Source organism: Amblyomma maculatum, chromosome 6, assembly GCF_055883805.1.
Source record: "Amblyomma maculatum isolate TAMU_Amacu chromosome 6, ASM5588380v1, whole genome shotgun sequence".
Lineage (NCBI taxonomy): Eukaryota > Metazoa > Arthropoda > Arachnida > Ixodida > Ixodidae > Amblyomma > Amblyomma maculatum.
In genome coordinates, this window is record NC_139349.1 from 24189422 (window position 1) to 24204079 (window position 14658).

General features: G+C 48.3%; 1 protein-coding gene across 1 annotated transcript; it reads right to left on the bottom strand.

Annotated features, from left to right (window-relative positions):
- Positions 1-865: 865 nt before the first annotated feature.
- On the bottom strand, positions 866-5131 carry LOC146185278 (uncharacterized). The gene is made up of 3 exons (XM_084607790.1): positions 5036-5131; positions 2061-4944; positions 866-1257 (listed from the first exon to the last, which is right to left on the bottom strand). Exons 1-3 carry the CDS (start codon positions 5129-5131, stop codon positions 866-868), a joined length of 3372 nt encoding a protein of 1123 aa, XP_084463916.1.
- Between the last annotated feature and the right edge of the window lie 9527 nt (positions 5132-14658).

The following is a 14658-nucleotide window of genomic DNA, read 5'->3' on the forward strand; positions in this document are numbered from 1 at the left end:
ACCCGCCGTGCTCGGTTGCGCTGACCGGCGGTCTGTTGAGTTGCACCTGCTGGGCACCTTGGAGTACTACCCGTAGACGAACCAGGTTTACAACATCTTTATTGTAACTGGTCTCTCCTCTTTTTTGAAATTGCCTTTGACAGCTCGTTAAATAGACTCCCTAAACACAGCCCCTATCATTGCGCCAATAGGGACGCAGTAAACTCTCTGGGCGGGGCCAATAGGCTCCAGCACAGTTCCTCCTTTCTCCCGTCATCCTGTACGCACAACATCACGCGTGCACATTCCAGAGTTCAAATCCGCTGCCGTGGTCACGTACGTCCTTGCCGGACAGCCCGAGTCCCGTGGGAATCAGCTTCCTGGCCTCCGCGGCTCCTTTACACAAGAGCCCAGCGCGCGCACACACACAAACACACACCTCCACACACCGTGGATGATCTGCGGTTCGAATAGTGCTGCTGGCCTTGCCGACGCGGGACATCCGGAGTCGTCTTGCGGGCGGGGTTGCGTCGGCGACTTGAAATCCGCGCCAGCCAGGCGATCCGCGATCCAGGGTCACGGGAAATGAACGAAAAGTCACGCACCGCGCTCCGGCCCTCAAGTGCACGCCCCGCAGCTGCGCTCGCGACGAGCAGGCGCCAGTCCAGAAGCCGACGGTGTAGTATGTCGCGTTGATGAGCACAACACCTCCCCACCACGTGTGCTGCATAAGTCTTTATAATGCAGCCACACACAACACACAAGCGAACAACGCGACGCGGCTGGCGTCAGGTTCAATACCCCCCACCATCCGCGCCCACACGCAATGACAAAGCCCAAACCATTCTTAGGCCATTTACCTTTCCCTCGATGCGCTTAGCTCCATTTAGTTGGCCGCCACCAGCCTTGACATAGCATCGGCGTTGGCATTTTGCGTGCCCCTTTTATGTTCGATCGTAAGATTGAACCTTTGGAGAGCGAGAGCCCAGCGAGTTAACTTGGCACTATGCGGGCTGGTAAGCGTAAGGTACTTAAGGGGGTTGTGGTCCGTTACCACACGCACCTGTGCACCAAATAGCCAAGCCTCGAGCTTACTCAGTGCCCATATGATCGCGTAGGCTTCCTTCTCGATTGTGGCCCACCGAGTCTGGGTCGGACTGAGCTTCTTGCTTAGAAATGCGATCGGGCGTTCGTTCCCCTCCTCGTCGCACTGTGCGAGACATGCTCCTACGGCGTAGTCGGAGGCATCGGTGGATAGTATAAACTCCTTACTAGGATCTGGTGCATACAGCGATGTCGCGCGCCCTAAACACTATTTAATGCTCTCGAACGCATTCTGTGCCTCGCTGTCCCAAGGTAGCCGATGAGGGGTCCTCCTCTTCGTCAGGTTAGTCAACGGGAGAACAATACGCGAGTAGTCAGGGACATACTGTCTAAGTAGTTTGCCAACCCGAGAAAACTCCTCAGCTGCCGCTTCGTCTGTGGCGGGGGAATCTCCTGGATAGCGCTGACCTTTGCAGGATTCACGCTTTGCTTACCCGATCCTACTATGTGACCAAGAAACTCTACCTCCCCTCTTGCGAATCGGCATTTAGCTGCATTCACAGTGAATCCCGCAGCTGCTACGGAACTTAGAACATTGTCGATGTGCCTCAGATGATCCTCCCACGTCTCGGAAAATATGGCGAGATCATCAATGTAAGCGCAGGAATACTCTCTGTGTGGTGCTAATACCTCGTTAATGATTCGCTGGAACGTGGAGCTAGCGTTCCGAAGCCCGAAAGGCATCACTTTCCAAGCGTATTGCCCGACCGGCGTTACGAACGCCGTCAATGCTTGAGACTGTTCATCTAAAGGTATTTGCCAATATCCCCTCAGCATGTCAATGAGGGTGATGTAACGCGCCTTTGCCACCAGAAACAAAAGCTCCGAAGGTATACTCATGGGGAATGCGTCCGGTTCCGTAACGCTGTTGAGCCTGCGATAGTCGCAGCAGAGCCTTATGCCGCCGTCCTTCTTAGATACACAAACTATGGGATGGGCATGGGCGCTCTCTACCGGAAAAATCAGACCCCACTCACACAGTTCGTTAATCTGCCTTTCCACTTCCTTCCGAAACACCATTGGTACCTTGTACGCATGTCCGGCTACCACTTCAGATCCTGCCTTCAGCCTTATCCTGTGCATGCCAGCGGTGCACTTGCCCGGTTTACTACCAAACACTTGTCCGTGCTTAGCGAGCACCGTGGTCAGCTCCTCCCGTTGCGATTGGGTAAGGTGGCTCAAAGCTTCGCCCGACACGCTACTTCCTTCGTCAGACGGTGTTGGGAATGTGGGCACGTCGCCGAAGTCACTGTCCCCTTCGAAAACTGTGCCTACAACATTAACGCGTGCGTGGTAAGCTCGGAGTTTGTTGGCGTGCACAGCCCGACGTGTGCCGCCTTCCAACTCGATTAGGTAACTGTAGGGCCGCAACCTTTGTACAACTTTGACCGGTCCTATCCACCTTCCCATCAATTTGCCTTGGCCTTCCTTCTCCAGCCACAACACTTCGTCCCCTTCCGCGAACTGTTTATCCGTCGCGCGGAGATTGTAGCGATTCGCATACTTTCTCTGAGCATCGGTGCAATTACTTTCAGCTGTCGCATGTGCCTCAGCTAACCGTTTGCGCAGCTCCGAAAGATATTCCTCAGCTGGGATTGTTAGAGAGTCCGGGACAGACCAGTCCCCACTCCACGACTTCTGCAAGATGGAAAGAGGCCCCACTGGCACCCTCCCGTACATCAGCTCAAACGGAGAGCGGCCCGTCGTTTCGTTAGGTACCTCTCTGTATGCCCACAGCAGAAATGGAACAAATTTGTCCCAGTCCCTGCCGTGCTCCTCCACAATACGGAATAACATGGATTTGAAGGTACCGTTCCAGCGCTCAACCAGTCCATTGCTCTGCGGGTGGTCCGGCGTGGAGAACCTTGGGCATGTTCCAAGCCTGGACAGCATCTCTCTAGTTAACTGAGCCGTGAAATTTGTGCCTTGATCACAGCACACCGTTTCCGGTATACCCATGCGTGCAAAGATCTGTAGCAACGCCTCGCACGTAGCCTTTGCTGTCAGCGCTCGCAAGCATACGACCTCTGGCCACCGAGTGTTAACATCAACAACGCACAACGCGTAACGGTGCCCTCGCGCAGACGGTGGTTCAATTGGCCCTATGCAATCAACGTTGATGACTTGAAACGGGCTGTCTGGTCTAGAGAGGGGTGTGATCGGCACACGATCGAGAGTGCGCGCAGGGGCCTTTACCTGGCATGAATGGCACGTACGACAGTGTTGCTTGACATCTCTGGCCAAGCCTGGCCAGTAAAACGACCCCTTTATTCTCTGAAGCGTTTTACGTTCGCCCAGGTGCCCTGCCCACGCTGAATCATGCGCCAACCTTAAAACCTCCGCGCGCCGTTCCGAAGGTAGTACCAATTGACAACACTCTTGTCCAGCAACTGGCTCTCGATGGAACAGCAGCTCGTCCCGTATAAGCATGCCATGCGAGCCTTCTTTAGCCTGAGCCCATGCTTCTTTTAGCGATTCATCGGCAAGCTGAGCGTTCCGGAACAGCTGCCTTGCTGTCTGGTTCGTTTCGGTTTGGCTGGCAGCAGGCTCCGCCTCGACGACGCACGCCACAGCATCAGCGTGTCCCGTATCTGGCCCGTCTGGTTCATCTGTATCTGATTCCAGAGCTACTAACTCATCTGCTTGTGTTATTGCTCTCTCCCCGAGAAGCTCATTGTAGTCATCTGGCGTAATCAGTGCATCTAGGCCTGCGACTAGCTCATCGGTAAGCGCACACAGCACTCCTCGTTCGGACGGGTTGAACGACACTAGGGGAGCACCCTCCGTTGCCTTTAATGGCACGTAAGCCAGCTCGGCGACAACCTCACTCCCAAACGCTCCTCTCAGCTTCAGTGTTGACCCCGCGCCTTCATACTCGCGGCAAAGTGACTTACGAAGGACAGTTACATCGGCACCCGAATCAACCAAAGCTCTGAGCTGCTGACCCGTGCTCTCTATTGTGACAATACGTTTGTCGCCTGCCTCGTTCTGTCGCCTGTCACTCCCTGCCGCCATCTCCTCGCTAACTGGAATTTCCACTGGAGCAACAACCTGTCTTTCGCCTCTGCGACTGCTACTTCCATTTTTTGTTGAGACAGTTTCTTTTCTCGGGCATTCTCTTGCAAAGTGGCCTCTCTCGTGACATTTATAGCACTGTCGCCCGGGACGCCTCTCAGCCGTACTGCCTCCCAATTGAGATGACGTAGCGGTTCGCTTCTCGGCATGGTGGTTTGCCGTTGCGGACGCAGCTAGTCCTACTGCTGACCTACACCTCCGACTCTCTTCGAAGTTCTCTGCGAGCTCTACGAGGTCACTAGGTTTGAGAAAACCTTCTTTCTCACTCAAGGCAACGTGTGCTCTTGCATCGGCGCTTAAGCATTCCTTCATTCGGTCTGTCACCGCCAGCTGTTTGAACTCCTCAATGGTGCGCACTTTACAGCTGTCTAGGTAGTAGTCGAGATAATTCTCTAGTCGTACGGAGAACTGTTCCCAGGTTTCTCCTGCCTCTTTGCTGCTTGACGAGAATAATCTCTTGTATTCTGCGGCTGACAGTCGCAGTCCGCGAAGAATTTTGTCTTTCAAAGAAGCGAAGTTTTTCCTCTCGTCTGCTGATAACCGTACGAGGAGCCCTCGCGCCCTTTCGCTCAGCCTCGGTAAAACCAGTCCGGCCCACCACTCGGTCGGGACGTCGTACGAGCATAAGGTCGCCTCCACCTCCTCAAACCATCCAGGCACTAATTGCTCTTGATTCGGCATTGGTGCCAGGACGCCTTTCAATAGGCTCGCGTATTTTAGCCTTCTATCTTCATCTGTTCCAGCATTCGCCGCGACGGTGCTGCCGCTATCGCTAAGCTCCACGCTCTGTCCATAGCGCAATCGCTCTGTTTCTAGAATCAATTTTTGATTCTCTTTCTGGGCCTCTAACAATTTTTAGTTGCAATTGCAGTAGTGCCAACTGCTCTGACGTAGCCTCCAGTGTGGAGTCTACCTCATCTTCGCCTGCCTTGCCGGCGGCTGCCAACTCTTCACTCTGATCCCCCTCTGCCATTTTTCCTCCTTCCTTAGCGCGATCGCTCCTCAAAACCCAGGGCTTTGACATAGCATGCGCCCGCAGATGTCAAAGGGGTACTCGCCTGACTGCCGCTGGTGTCCCTTGGGGTGGGTCCCCTTGCGCCGGATTCAAGAAGCTGGGAGCGTCTTCACGAATTGGCTTTCCAAGCGGTTGTCACGGTCAGGCGTCGTCGTTGACGAGGCTCGTAGTGTCGCCGTCGTCGTTCCCGTAGACTCCAGTTCAGCCACAGCAGATCCTGTCGACTGCGCCAGTTATGTTTCGAAGCCGCTCTCCACGCTGTCACCCGCCGTGCTCGTCCAGAGGGCGACGGTCTCTTCAGCTGCTGGCGTTCGAAACGGTTCTCCTCTCACCCGCCGTGCTCGGTTGCGCTGACCGGCGGTCTGTTGAGTTGCACCTGCTGGGCACCTTGGAGTACTACCCGTAGACGAACCAGGTTTACAACATCTTTATTGTAACTGGTCTCTCCTCTTTTTTGAAATTGCCTTTGACAGCTCGTTAAATAGACTCCCTAAACACAGCCCCTATCATTGCGCCAATAGGGACGCAGTAAACTCTCTGGGCGGGGCCAATAGGCTCCAGCACAGTTCCTCCTTTCTCCCGTCATCCTGTACGCACAACATCACGCGTGCACATTCCAGAGTTCAAATCCGCTGCCGTGGTCACGTACGTCCTTGCCGGACAGCCCGAGTCCCGTGGGAATCAGCTTCCTGGCCTCCGCGGCTCCTTTACACAAGAGCCCAGCGCGCGCACACACACAAACACACACCTCCACACACCGTGGATGATCTGCGGTTCGAATAGTGCTGCTGGCCTTGCCGACGCGGGACATCCGGAGTCGTCTTGCGGGCGGGGTTGCGTCGGCGACTTGAAATCCGCGCCAGCCAGGCGATCCGCGATCCAGGGTCACGGGAAATGAACGAAAAGTCACGCACCGCGCTCCGGCCCTCAAGTGCACGCCCCGCAGCTGCGCTCGCGACGAGCAGGCGCCAGTCCAGAAGCCGACGGTGTAGTATGTCGCGTTGATGAGCACAACAGACACGGGGTCGCATTCCGACAGCTGCGACAGTCTTTCGATGGATGCGAAGCACACATGCGCCGCGCAAGTGTGCTGTGTGATGTCAGTGCATGATAAACAACACCTGGGCCAGCTTGCACGATAAAGTCCGAGCTAAGTCCAGACTTAAATGGTGTCTTTAGAAAGACCAAGCTTATTTAAGACGGCTCGTGTTCCGAACGTCGAACGCTTTGGGTTCATGTTCACCAGAGTGGCTTCCCAGAACGGCCTCAGCAACCACTTGGGGCATTTTTCCTCGTAACACAATCTTAAGCCGCAAAAAGCAATGGCACGGATTTTACACAACGCAAAATTGATAGAATGTGTACATCTTACAGCAGGGACAGTGCCAGCGCATCCCTGTATTTCTCTAATTTCTCTGCTTAGACACCCGGCGTCCTTGTGTCTTAACCAAGACAGCACTAGAGTCGTAATCATACAAGCGACTTATTCAAGTCAGGACTGAAGCCCAGTCTTAACTCCAGTCTTAAGCGGCCATGATGGGGCCTATTCTTTAGACTCCAGTTAAGTCTGGACTTAGCTAAGACAGTATTAAGATTGTTTTGTGCAAGCGGGCCCTGGTTGTGGAAATTTCCGGAGCTATGGCATTTCTCCTAGCCTGAGTCCCTTCAAGACGCCAAACTCTCTAAATAAAACTAAATAATGAAGCAATAAATCTAGATATCCAAGCATAAGGGAGCGGGCTCAGTTCGGTCTTCACCCTCAATGCTGGCCCGAGCCATCTTAAATATTTGTTCCAGGTCACCCGAAGCAACCTCAGCCGAACTGCACCAGAACTGATATCCATGTATAATTCCATAGCTGCATCAAAATGTGGTCCAGGCCGCTCGAAAAATCTTACTTTAGCCACCCGACCACCCCGCACGGTACACATGCAACCAAAAAAGCCAAGCAACAAATTTTTGAGTATCTACATTTTCGACAGCGTTTCAAGCACTACACACAGAAGTGATGCACCAGTATAATGCAAGTTTTATGTGAACGGCCTGGAAACGCGTCCTTACGTTCTCCTTAAGTGTCAACAGAGGGCTGCTTAATGGCGGAAGTTCGTCGGTAGTCTTAAGGTGAGAGGATAAGAAACGCCAACTAGCTTCGTCTTTGCTTTTGATACGGCTGGCAAAGCTTGTTTCTCAACAAGAGTTCGCTGAGAAGATTTCATTTACTGTTTACTCTTTGCACATATATGGCAACGCAATCTCGAAGCGTGCTATTTCTAGTTACGTTCAGCCCAAAGAAAAGTGGTTACCGGAGGAGCCGATTTGGGAAACGAGTCGAAATCGACCGGAAATGCGTCCGGCGCCCGCAACGGTTGTGGCGAGCAGCGTCATACCTATCTGGAGAAAAAACAAGGAAGACCGCGAGACCTAGGCGGTTTGAAGAGCAGCACTCTTCTCCCAATACCACGACTCTTTTCCCAGGAGATGTTCTTCCTTCTCTTCGCCGAGATGGACAAAAGCACCACTTTGTTCTTACGGCGGGTTTGAGTGAGACGCTGGCGCCTCGGATCGTGAAGGGTGCTTTGAGAAACCGCAAGGCTATCATTTCTCACGCTTCTGGCTTGCTGTAGCGTCCGGTGCGTTCGCGAGTTTTTGTTTCTCACATTATCTCTCTCGAGCCTGAGGATGATCCAGCGCGTTGATTTATTTGCTGGACCTGAAATATGGCAAAATATTTAGGTCAAGCAAAAAAGCGAACGGTTTCACTTGCGCCTATATAGATTTTTTTCAGGTCAGTTCTCTTGTATGAGTGAAATATGTGCTTCAAAAACCGTTTACAGGTATAAACATTAGACGTCATGCGCCAGCCAACTTTAACGAAAAGCGCATGAGTTTAAATTATTTTTAAAGCAGTGCGGTGGCTTTGTTGTAGGTTCCGACCTTGGGCACCATCAGTTCTGCACTCCGTCTCCTCTCCTCTAGTTTATGTGGCCCATCAAGATCCTCCCTTGAGATCTGATACGTTTGTTGCATCGAGCTAGCTTAAGTTGTTCTCTGCATTACTTAAATTCATTTTCTTCTCGCAATACTTAGTATACCTCAACAAAGCTTCGCACCAGTCCAATCTTTTGCGATCTCCTGCAGCTCCATTAGGGCAATCAGGAGGAAAATGGGGCAGCGACAACAAGAAGCCGACATAACGCAACGCAGACAAAAAAAATCTCATTTCTGTGTTCTGTGTGATCGATGTCCCATCATTAAATCTACTAAGCCAGTTAAAGAAAACTAAACAAAATGTTCGTAGTGAGAACAAGATTTCTGGGGAGGGTTTTGACATGAACCATGTTTTGACAACACAGCCGATGCTACTACAGTCTTCTGTAGTAGGATCAGTAGCATCAGAATTTTTTTCATTAAAGAAAAAATAAATGCCGCAAAAAAGTACTATAGAGAAATAACACAAATATTGTACTACAGAACTAAAAAAGTGCCCGACGTTACGGCAGCTCTAAAATGTTTGTGGTATTTTGGCACAGATGTGTATTTGTTCCCGACTAACTGGTGGAAGTGAAAACGTTTTGATTGCACAGCAATTACACACAACAGTGGTCCTTCTTACAGAGCCACAGGCTCCTTCGCGCCATCCGGGAGCTAGGGGGAGCCGTTGCCAGTCGCCCAGAAGGGTTGAGCAGAGGGCGATTCGGAATGTAGCGGTGACGTAATCGGTTTAGTTGAGAAGGGAAGGATAGTGTCCGCAGCGTTCCGATGAAGACAAAATGCAAGTTGTCCGTGTTACGCGCGATATCAGGTATGTTAGTCTCTAAGCAGTTGAAAGTTTCTGCAGCCCTGCTCTAAGGCGTCGCTCGCAGTCGGCGCACTTGAGAGCATTAAAAGTATAAACTGAGCCATCTAAATGAAACTTATTGCCATTCGTACGGGTAAATTCGCGAACGTGACCGTCGAAATGGGGTGCTGCCTTCACGTCTCGTGAACGGCCCACTAAGAGTGCGTTTGTGAAACGAAATTGAATTTCCTTCTTTCAAGATAAACGCCTGCGCTGCTTCACTTAGGAAGTCCGTGTAATAATGCGGAGCTGGAAAGTATTGAGGTTTTACAGAATTATGTCTTGTATTACAGGCACGTCGTTTTAAAATCCGTGGTTTCTTTTTTGCGTGATTGTAAGTCTAAAATTAATTACCCAAAGCGTTGGAAAATGTCAATGAAAATGCTGGTGTGACTTGCTCAGCCCCACTTTAGAATTTAAACTTTTTCCACTATGGGCGAAAAATGCAAAGCATAGCCAGAACAAGCAAAGACGGACATCTAAGATCACAGTTTACGCTTAAGTCGGGCATGTGGCGGAGAGCATGGAATGGACGTCCTAATCTGTGCTTCGAACCCGGACTAAAATTAAATTTGATAAATGTAACCATTCTCTGCGGCTAAAACGTACGGACCCAGTTTACGCGAGGGCCGCGAAAAGTGCCCACGATGCATCTAGAGATATCTGCATGAAGTTTAAACGTTGCCGTTTTGGCAGGCAAATTGGTTTGCATTCACATGTTTGAGTGGTTTGACATTCCTCCTAAATATCTGGGAAGTAAAGCTGAGCTGCCGTTTTCATTTTTTTTGTCCTTCCTTTCTATTCTGCTTGAATCTAAAAATTTTCAAGGGTCTCATTTAACCCCAGGCGTGAGACACGTGCGACCGAAGTGAGCAGGTAATCATTGACCACACTTCAAATATTCGATTATTCAAAACGTTCTTTACAAATCGTTTGGCAAATTTCGCGCTACTTCACGTGTAAATAGTGTGCACGCACACGTACTCAAAAGTAAAAGAAAATTATTTCTCAGTTAACTTTGTTGTAACTTCCTGCTTATGTACTTGTAAGCGCAATCTTTCTGAAACAGAAGGATCCATTTCGCTGGACTCATGTTATGAGCGGAGTCATAATGGAGGGCTCTGGACACTTTCCATCTCCCGCGTTTCATTACCGTTTGCAGTAATATCGCGCAGTACACGGGCGCCTTGCATTTTGCGTTGATCTAAACTCAACCGCCTTGGTCAGTATCGACACCTGGCTACTCGGATTAGTAGTCTATCGCCCTAATCAACGAGCTACGGTGGCAGAACTATAGTATAGTCGAGACACAAGCATGGACGTCATCGTTAAATGTATACTCGAGAGTAAAATGTTTAGGGATCATTACCCATCCAGACCAAAGCTTCTATAAAGATGAAGGTAGTCCGTCTCAAAGCCAAGAGCCCATGTAAGCATGATATGACACGCATAAAGAGACCTACCGCATTCCAACCGTCTTATAAATGTTGTCAGCTGTACCTCAGTGCTGAGAAGCAATCAGACGCTTTTGTTTCTTTAACATAAGGCTTGGACGCATTTAACTTTAATTATATGTAGCGCAGGAGTATACTATGTCGAACTCTGAGACATCTGCCTCATCGTGGAACGCTTGCTGGTGCCATATATTCTCCTGCGGCCCATTTGTTTCGCTTTTCTCAGAAGAAGCGGTTGAGACGTCCATCGAAACATCACATTTTTGCACAGTGCACACTTCTTGATCTGCAAACTAATTTTGGGTTTCCAGTACGACAGAATCAAATATATTAAAGAGGCAACAAAATTATTCCACAAGAGCTGATTGGCATTAGTGACCGCAATGTTATGGTTGGAAGCAGGCCTAGCTGCAACTTTTCCTTTTTTTTCTCAGTTAAGACGAGCCAGCAGGCGGCGTCTTCTTTCTTCCTCTCTCGCCTAGGGCCTCTCCGCATTCGCTGTTGATTTTCGGTCCAATCGCATGCTTAAAGCAGAACAGATAACGCTGCGGGTATGCATTCGAAAGCGTTTATTTTTCTGGGCATGGAGGTTTCATGTCGCAAGCTTTTATGTTACGTACGTATGCTTTGCTGCATGCGAAAGCCAATGCTTAGCAACATTGCTGTTGTTATTGTCGCTCTCATTGCAAGCAAGCTAGTACACGAGAAAATTGGTGCTTGCGTAAGCTTCTACCATCTGCCTTCCCATGTGGCAGCGAGCTATGCGTTGCAGTATAAAAATGGTGATTCTTATTTTTGTCCTTTCTGATACCGTAGGCCAAAAAATTGGCTGTGGTTTTGCTCCATGTAAGCCTAGTGTGAAGCAACAGCTGAAGCATGGGGAAACAGAAGCGGTGGAGGCACCGCCGGCGCTATCTGTGCGGTTCGTCGCTCACGCAACATCGTCGCGACGGTGTTTCGCAAGGCACTCCTCACGTTTTTCCGTCGCTTCTGCAGCTTTTTTGGCTTTATGCCCTTCTTATCTTTTTTTCAAGCTTTCAGCATGCAACGCAATATCTTCCGGATCGTCAGATGCAGCCAACCGATGACCGTAACGAGCATGGCTGCTCAGTTGCTCTTCCTCCGAGTCCATGGCGCGGTTTCAGCCTAGGCATGCGGCTCACCTCTCGGTATACTCGAGATTGTCTCGCCATACAGCTGCTCACGCGTTAAGCTCCTTCCCACATCAGTTGACCTTTGCCATTTGACCTTGACCTTAACCATGGTTGGAGCATAGCTACCCAAAGTGGCCGTGGTTTAAGTTCCAACTTGACCTGGAAGCTGTTTGAAGGTCATCGAAAGCACTGAGTTACCTCAGCTCTTTTTTTTTTTTTTTTTTTTTTTTTTGCGTAGCGAAGCTTTCGCTTCAAAACTGGATGAACGAGGAGTGCAGTACATACAAAGTTATCAGAGTCGCGTAACTGAAATAAAAGTACACCTTACATTGCGCTGAACACATAGGAATAATGGCAAGCACAGCAGGAGAACAAAAGAACCAATATATCGAAACAACTTATGCAACCGTACAATTGCTTTACGAACAAATGAGTTACCAAGTGAAATATCAGGTAGATCATTAGATTTGGTTTCGGTTCTAGAGGTAAACGAATATTTAAAGCTATTGTCTGGAGATAGAATAGAAATTAAGCTAAGCTGATGTCATTTCTTTGCTAGACTGGACAGTCGGTGGTAATTGACAACATGTTGAAGTCGTGGGATAAAGCCCATAGTGTTACCAAATATAAAAGTTGTTTTGCAATAACTAACTTCTCTTAAAGTTTAAAGTATTCAGTTTATTTTCATTATTACTTCAAAACGCTGGTATCGTTAAGTAAAATGAACTACAAGTCTGTATTTTCTCAAGTTTTTCGATATCATTCGTACCTTGACCATCTCATGGATTTTCGAAACATGCACTTTAAATATAGAATTCACTATATACTAATGGCTATTTTAAAGAGCACCATTATTATCTATGAGACCAATTATGGTTGTTGCCCCGTCGTGGTGGTACAGAGGTTAGGGCGCTCGAATTCAGCTCGCAAGGATGCGGGTCGAATCCAGGCTGCGACGGCCGCTTTTCTATGGAGGCGAAAAGCAAGGGGCCCCTGTGCGCTGTGCGATATCAGCGCACGAACACCATGTGATCGAAAGTTTTGGAGCCCTCTACTCCAGCCTCTCTCACAGCCTGAGCCGATTTGGGACGTTAAGCCCCACAGTCCAACCAACCAAACAATTACATGGTGCCATTATGTTTAATACTCCTTCTGTAACGCCCATCAATGTCTTTTTCTTTTTTTTTTTTTTTGCCGTCAGTGCCTATACATGCCTCTTTCCGGTGTTGTTAGCCAGAAATCGCCACATTTTGCCTAATAGGCATTAAATATACAGCGATTTTTCGCGTTTTTGTTTTTGAATGACAGCATTCGGATGGCGCGCTTTCTGAAAAAAAAAAATGAAATTGGGTAAGCGGGTAAAGCTGCCGTCTCTCAAGACAACATTCAAGGAAGAGACATCGCGTACAGGTGAGCTAAGTTCTCTTTTTTTGTGGTCAATATTCAAGAGAATTTGTGGGTGAAACCTTCAAGAACGTTAGAATAATTGATTTCGTTCATAACGAGGAGGTTGCTGACAATCTCCGCGCCATTTACAAGTGTAGTGGGTAAAAAAAATAATTTTTTTTTATAGTCGAGGAACTTTTAACAATGCCGTCCAGCGGACATACTAGGATAGCGAATCAAATAAAGCGATAATTTTTTTTAAACAGTATGACATTCCTGCAACATCCGATGATGTCGAGGGTGTTCGAACTCTATTACAACCTTGTCTTGAGCAATTATAGACGTAATATTAAGGAAGAATCTGCAGACGGTACTTAATGGCTTCTTATGCATAGGTTCGCCGATGATATTTAGATAGGCTTTGATTATCTTGGACCTTGCGTAGAGCTGTGCTGTATCAGAAGACCTGCATTACTCTTTTTTTTTTTCACAATATTCAGCGTAAGAAAGAACTGCTTGTGTAGATTCTCACAGGTCTTGTATCTGTGCGGTCACGAGTCTTCTAAACCCGTGCACTATGACAGGCGGTGGGCTATGCTAACTACAGAATATTATTCACATAAGTGGTCACGGATTTATTAATGTTGAAGCATTGCATATTTGTAAAATACATTAGGTATACTTGCAAAATAATTTGTCAGGAGAATGCCCTACATTGTTTCGCCGCTAACTTCACTCAAGCTATACAAAATAAAATACTGACGTTATGCTAACGAAGCTGCTGTCCACGCAATTTTCCGCACCTCAGGCAATGACTTCGTTTACAAAGATTATATAGAAATTCCTTGTTGCTTAGCTCAGTGTTGAATACTTAGTGCAGACAATAAATATGATTTTCAACGTTTAAGAACATTAAGGAACTCGTCGCTCCCTTTAGCTCTATCTTGTACCATCATGCACGCAAACTGACTGGGGCTGGCGCAGAAACCGCGATCAAAATATCGTCTTATGAAAGCAGCGAGGCCGGCGAGCCGCCCCCGCAGCTTCATGTGAATTCGTGCGCCACGATCGTGGCGCACGAATGCACATGTCAAATGGCATTCTTCTTTGCATTTCGCCGGCTTTCCATGGAGCTGGGAAGAAATTACCACGAGGCATTCCCTGGCGTAATAATAAAACAGGTTTTTTTAATGCACTTGTCAGGTTTGCAAATGAATCAGTTTTAATTAAATGTTTACTAGTTCGGTATATAACAAATATATGTGAGTAATTAATTGCAAAATAAAAATGGCCGGAATTGGCAAGGTGGTTGCTGGCAATATGCAACGAGTTTCGCGTAGCTCCCGCTAATCTTAAATTTTTTGTGATTGGAGCCATTTATCTGGGGCGACAGGTAAATTTAAAAAGCTGCATGGACATATTTTTGAAAGACAACAACTGAGATGAACGGAATTGGTTGGAATACTCTGGATTAGCTCGTATAGATATACCATGGTAAAACAAAGATATACATTTATTGAGAATATCAATGTGGAGAAATTTAACAGTAACCAGAATTGCCGACCCGCCTTATATCAAGAGAAATTGTATCTATTGTACTAGATTCAACAAGAAATAAAAAAAAGGAATCTAAGACATTAGTTTTTTTTTTAT

What these genes read in the sequence shown, in the direction of transcription:
- LOC146185278 (XM_084607790.1), bottom strand. Translation starts at nt 5,131, where the DNA reads ATGGCAGAGGGGGATCAGAGTGAAGAGTTGGCAGCCGCCGGCAAGGCA. An exon ending in AGGCTACGTCAGAGCAGTTG is followed by an intron (nt 4,945 to 5,035) that starts GCACTACTGCAA and finishes CGCTATGGACAG; the next exon opens with AGCGTGGAGCTTAGCGATAG. An exon ending in AAGGCAGATTAACGAACTGT is followed by an intron (nt 1,258 to 2,060) that starts GTGAGTGGGGTC and finishes TGTATGCACCAG; the next exon opens with ATCCTAGTAAGGAGTTTATA.